At 38.1% G+C, this 5,953-nt stretch overlaps 1 protein-coding gene across 2 annotated transcripts; it reads left to right on the forward strand.

Moving 5' to 3' along the window:
* The first annotated feature begins 460 nt into the window (after window positions 1-460).
* Window positions 461-5,357, forward strand: LOC113283369 (bromodomain testis-specific protein-like). 2 transcript variants are annotated; one of them, XM_026532602.1, is made up of 8 exons: window positions 461-645; window positions 866-1,646; window positions 1,752-1,829; window positions 2,635-2,878; window positions 3,349-3,430; window positions 3,920-4,055; window positions 4,318-4,659; window positions 4,994-5,357. In XM_026532602.1, exons 2-8 carry the CDS (start codon window positions 954-956, stop codon window positions 5,195-5,197), a joined length of 1,779 nt encoding a protein of 592 aa, XP_026388387.1. In that variant the 5' UTR covers window positions 461-645; window positions 866-953; the 3' UTR covers window positions 5,198-5,357. The 2 variants fall into 2 exon arrangements, with proteins under 2 accessions (XP_026388387.1, XP_026388388.1); XM_026532603.1 differs by having other exon boundaries at window positions 874-1,646.
* The last annotated feature ends 596 nt before the right edge of the window (window positions 5,358-5,953 follow it).

Here is a 5,953-nt window from a genome sequence, read left to right on the forward strand (position 1 = left end):
CCAGTGATCCAAAGATTCCACTCTTTGCCCCGAACCACTCGGCAAAAAACTTGATTCACAAAAAAATAAACAAAAAGCAATGGTTAACCTAAGGCGAGAGGTGGAATTTTACTAGTAGAAATATTATAGGGTGTTTGGATGCACACTCAGAAGTTGTTTTCCGACTTCTAAAAATCGAAAAATCATAAGTCAATTTGGCAATAAATTTTCTGAAAGATTTCTAAAAAGAAAAAAGTCAATTTTTTATGAAGCAAACAAGCTATTAATGTCCGGGATGGGACTCGTTGAAGCATGTTATCCGGGGTGGAATTTTGGCAGCTCAAGCCCAAGCCAGGCCAATTGCGGCGGATGTGCCAAAATTAATATCAGCTACACGATGTCTTCACCGGGTTACTGTACGACGTCTTGGGCGGAAATATTAATATCCGCATTCCGCACCTTTTTAACAAAGAAACGAACGTCCTCCTCCTCTGTGACTCTCTCTCTCTCTCTTCCAGGTCTGAAGTCGAAACTTTCAATTTCGAAGCCTCAAAAACCCGCCAGAGATAGACGAATATACCCTCACCATCAAGGATTAATTTCTTTCAGTTTTGCTTTCACTCCTCCCTGGTAACGCATCTAACGAAGGGCCAATTCAATTTAAAGGTATGCCCTTCTTCTTCTCTACTGTAAATTAGGGTTCTTCGAAACTTCGAAATTGTGATCTGAATTTAGGGTTTTTCTTTCTAATGAAAATTGAACTCAGTTATATAGTCTTAGTTGGACTATGAAAAAGAACAGAGGGAGTAATTAGTACCTGAAACCCTAGTATTGGGGAGTTCTTGTGAAGAATCTTTAGATTGTTAATTGTATTGGTGATTTTCAGTTTTGCAGAAAATTATCAGTCTGGGAGTAAATTTTGGGGTTTTTGAAGAGGACAACAGAAACCAAGTTGCTCTTTTGCAGAAGCCAACATGAAACGAAAGCGAGGTCACAAGAAAGGAAAACATAGAAAGAAGGCAGCAGTGGATGTGGAAGGCATTCCTGTTTTGTATGATGTTAATGTTGAACTTGAAGGTGATAATGATAATGATGATGATGATAGTGATAGTGATCTCGGTGGTGCGCAGTTGGATTCCAAAATGGAAGTTGCAGTGCCAGCTCCAGTGGCGCCTTATCAACCTACTGCTGCATTCCCAAAGCCTACTCCAAATATAATTACTTACAAATCAGGTGGACGGCATGGAATTGGACCTGTTAAAGTGAGACTTAAGTCGTCAAAAGTGATAAAGCCTCAAGAGAGTAGTCCAGATATGCTGGATAAGAGTGATAACGATAAAAGCAGTCAACATGTGAGTCTAGAAAAGCAAGGTGAAGTTGAGAGGACAGATGATAGTGGCAGCTCTTTGCCTGAAATGCACTCTGTGGTGGTTATGGAAAAAGTGCCAAGTAAATCTGGAACCTTGAAAATCAAATCTTTCAGAGGATCAAGTTCTTTGAATACTATAGTGAATGTTGCTGGTAGTCCTGCCCAGGTGCAAGGTGTAAAGAGTACCCAAACTGCCTTAGATAATGACAAGAAAGTGGAGTCATCAGTGTCGAGGGAACCAAAGTTTCATCTACAAGATTCAGTGTATAGTGAACAAGAACTGAATACCTCCCTTATGGTATGGGCGATTTACTCTGTGGATATCATTTGTTTTGTACCACTGAACTTGAACAATGTCAGTTGAACTAACTTTTGGATTGTTTTCCGTTCTTTGTGTTCTTAGGTGATCAGGAAAATTATGAATATGGATGCAGCTGAGCCCTTTAGTGTTCCAGTCGATCCTGATGCCCTCGGAATACCTGTAAGTGTGTCATCTACTTTGGATGGAGTGTAAATAGTTATTTCATTATGTTCTTATGCAGCATAACGTAACTCTAGGATTCGGTAGTTTCATATACCATGGTTATAGTTGATACACCTTATTTATAGTTTAAACTTTTATATTAGTTTGAGCTCAGTTCATTTTTCTAGTGATATTAGATTTCCGTTATAACCAATCCAAAGATTTCATTTTTGCTACCTGGTTACTTGTGGATTGGGTTGTGGGTATCAATCCCAGGGTAATATTTACTAGCCTACTAGGTAACCCTATCGGCTTTTACGATATCATCACTCCTAGATTCACTTCCATACGTGCTTCTTTTACTTCCCTTAATTTCCCTTGCAAACCCGTGAGTATGGATTTAATGCCTGAAGAAACACAAAACTTGTCATCTAATTTGCTTTGCTTTAGAGACGTAGGTGAACATGTGAATCTTTTTTGGAAGCCTCTGCTCCCCTGATGCAATTTTATTCTAATGTTTACTTGTTTAAACCGTGTTAGCTCTGCAACAATAACAACAACCAGGCCTTTAGTCCGAAACAAGTTGGGTAGGCTAGAAATTAAACTGTGCTATCTCTACCATTGGTTTTACTAACGAGTTAGGATTTTTCATCTTTCCACTTTTGACGTGCTTTGTAATCTTAAATACTGTCAAATCTACTTCGGTTATTGAAGTTACATACTAGGAGGTCATTTCGTTCTTGTTGATCAAATAATTTTTTTAGGGTGTCATTCTATCGTATGTGATCTTGTTTATGGATTTGTATTTCTTTCCTCGATATAGGACTACTTCGATATCATTCACTACCCTATGGATTTTGGCACTATATGCAAAAATCTTGAACATGGCAATAAATACAAGAACTCCAAGGATGTATTTATGGATGTACAGTACATCTGGGAAAACTGTTACAAGTACAATAACAAGGGCGATTACATTGTGGATCTTATGAGACGTGTGAAGAAGAATTTTATGAAGTATTGGGTGGCAGCAGGGTTATACACCGAGCGATCGCAAAGAGCTAATGGTTAGAACTCTTAACCATAAAAGCCATTCTCTTCTTTAGTAATTGCATGCAATTTCTTGGCTATGGTTTATTTTTTTGTTATATACTTCCAACTAGATCAGTAGATTATATATATAAGCTACACTCTTTGTCAGTTGATGGCCCATGATGGACCATGGTATTGCCTTATATACTTTACCAGTGTTGGTTCATTTTACCTGTAAAAAAGCACTGAATAAATATTAAAATCCTCAAAGTCCCAAATTTATGATGACTAAATAAGTGTTAGTTGTTGCAATCTCATATAAGTTTGGAACTTGAAAGGCTTAAATACTGTTATAAAATCATGTGAATAGCATGAGGAATAGGAATTGCTCGTGGTTTACATTTGGCCATTGATTCTGGTTGGTTTTTTCCAAAATTATTGAAGCGTTTTTCGGTTCATTTTCTGGGACAGCAAATCTGATTAGTTCCATGCATCCTTGTTACAGGTTCTAGTGAAAGCATGCAGGGGGAGAATGCTGCTCACTCTGTCAAGGGAACTCCTTCCAAACAGGCACGTAAACGTCATGGGTATGCCACTTGTCCCACTTCCTTATTCTTCAATGGCTATATAGATTCTACTTGAATTCAGTAGAAACGACAATTACACCCTTCTGTTGGTTGGGGATGCTTACTAAGTTCCTAAACTTGACCCAGTACTGGTGAGTCTCTGGACAAGCCAGGAACTTCAACGATCATTGATTGATGGTTTATAAAATATGTTGATTAACAGTAGTTTTGGTAGAAGAAAAAGAGTTCCAAATCAATCTTAAGCCCATATACTAATGTGTTATTATAAACTAAAAAGTTTTCAGAACCGCTGCGTTGTTTAGTCTCTTTTGTTTTTCTTCAAGCAATTGAGTCATTCATGTTAAAATAGGCCATTGGGCGGTCTGTAGGAAACTTCTTGTATCTATTAATTCACTTCTTCTGAAGCAGTGTTTGATATTCAATACATTGGCAGTTAATGGTCCAACATGCAGTTTTGATCTTTGTTTGTTATGTCTTTCTTCCTATCAGAATGAGACAGCACAAAAGCGATTGTCTATGTGCTGTCTGTGTTATGAAACGCAAAAGAAAGGAACGTGATGCTCAACTTATTGAAAATCAGATTGAAATAAGTGATGGAAATCTGTCTCAAGACCCTAAACAAGAGGTAATACTAAATCCCTTTATGCAGTATCGAATTGTGCTTGATCAATTGACACATTTTCCGTGTTTATGAAATAATTTGTCTCCCAATTAATCAGCAGACCCAGTTACTTATCTCTATGATCTCCAAAAGTCTGTTCTCTGCTTCTTCTTCTCCTTTTTTCTTTTTCTTATTTTTGTTTTAGTTTGAAGCCTTCTCTGTCATTCTTGTGACATCATTTACTTCTGTATCAATAATAATTATTTTTCCGTACTTTGTTATGTAGGAGACTGCAGGAACGCCTTTCAGTGAGGATACATCATCAAATCTGGAATCTTACCCAGTCGCTGGTGCAGACATTGATATGGAAGAACAAGCTCAGAAAATGAAGCTGGAAAGTCAAGAGGTCAGTGACAATGATGTGCAGACCCAGAACAAGGACGAGGGAGAACCTTCCGAGGCATTACAGACAGGAGAAGATGCATCTGGAGAAGAAGCGAACCTCGAGTCGCGATTCCAGGAAATGGATGCTTCACGTTTTGCCACTGAATCTGGTTCCCAGAAAAATAACCTATCATTGCATCAGGAAGAGCCTACCACCGCGGAGAAATTGCAGCATAAGCAAGAGGTTGGCAGTTGGCACCATCATTTATGCTATGATAGTTTTGTTTACAGCCTATTTTGCACCCCACTTAGTATTACACTTACACCTCCGCGTATGAGCCCATAATAGAGATGACTCTAGGGGTTAGTTTTTAATTATGAAGAATTGGTACATCATAGGAAAATCAGATATTGAGTCAGAGCGTAAACTGTGTTAGAATAAGTGGGTCTGTTAGAATTAAATAGTATGATTGAGAACTTGCAAGTGATGCCATTTTTCTGAACCTCGTCATTATAGCTTTTCTAGAAGTTAATACTTGTCAACTTTAATTTCTTTATCCATTTTGTTTTGTATACAGGAACTGAGAAAAAGGAATCAGCAAATTGAAATCTACAAGAAATTCTTCGGTGGCGAAAATCCTATGCTTACGGAGTTATGTGGCAATCTTTTTTCTGGTGATCCTAGTTCAGTTTGGAGCGGACCGCATTCACTTGTTCCCCATCATGTTTCACTACGAAGTAGCAGAGGCATCCATGCTGCCTTGTCAACGTTTATGAAATAACCAGCTCCAGGAAACTCTTCTTGGTGTAGTACTTTCAGTATATACTCCCAAACAAGTTGTTATTCATGTTTACTCGGGAATTGTTAGAATATTTTTGTAAATTGAAATGTTTCCAAGAAAAATAGGTAATAAACTCTTATCCAGATCCCAGTTTTGAATATCACTTGATAGCTCTCATCAGAATTTTAACATTTCACAGAGTTTGCTGTTGCCATCAGGACACAGATACATTCACTGGAATGGATGTTTGTATCATGTGAAGTTCCTAGACAACAAAAATTCGGATGAGCATCGTATAAGAAAATAGTATATTGGTAGATCACTGCAAGGCCAACTTAACATACATTTTCCTGTGGTATTCCTTGGATGCAAATGCGATAAATAACTATTGGATCAAGGTATAGGATTTACCTTGGAAAAATTGAACTTCAATGGTGGATCTTCAACTAACTTAAGGTAGCAGCCTAAAATTTCTTGCGAGTGTTTCTTTGGGTAACCGACACAGATACTAGCTCATGAGAGTTCAATTGACATCAATGCAATGACGAAGCAACTCGGAGTGTAGAAGCGTAGGTGCAGTATAATACTTGTTCCAAGATCTAACAAGTATGGTTAAACCAAATTTAGTCCAGTTTAGCAGAGTTGTCCACACAGGTAGGCCTGGTAAGTCCTCTGGGGGTAACTTAAGGGAGTATGGTTCCTCAACACTCGTTTCCCCACTGGAGCTGCAGTTAGAAAGGACTAACCAGAATTTAG

Source organism: Papaver somniferum, chromosome 5 (genome assembly GCF_003573695.1).
Source record: "Papaver somniferum cultivar HN1 chromosome 5, ASM357369v1, whole genome shotgun sequence".
Taxonomy (NCBI): domain Eukaryota; kingdom Viridiplantae; phylum Streptophyta; class Magnoliopsida; order Ranunculales; family Papaveraceae; genus Papaver; species Papaver somniferum.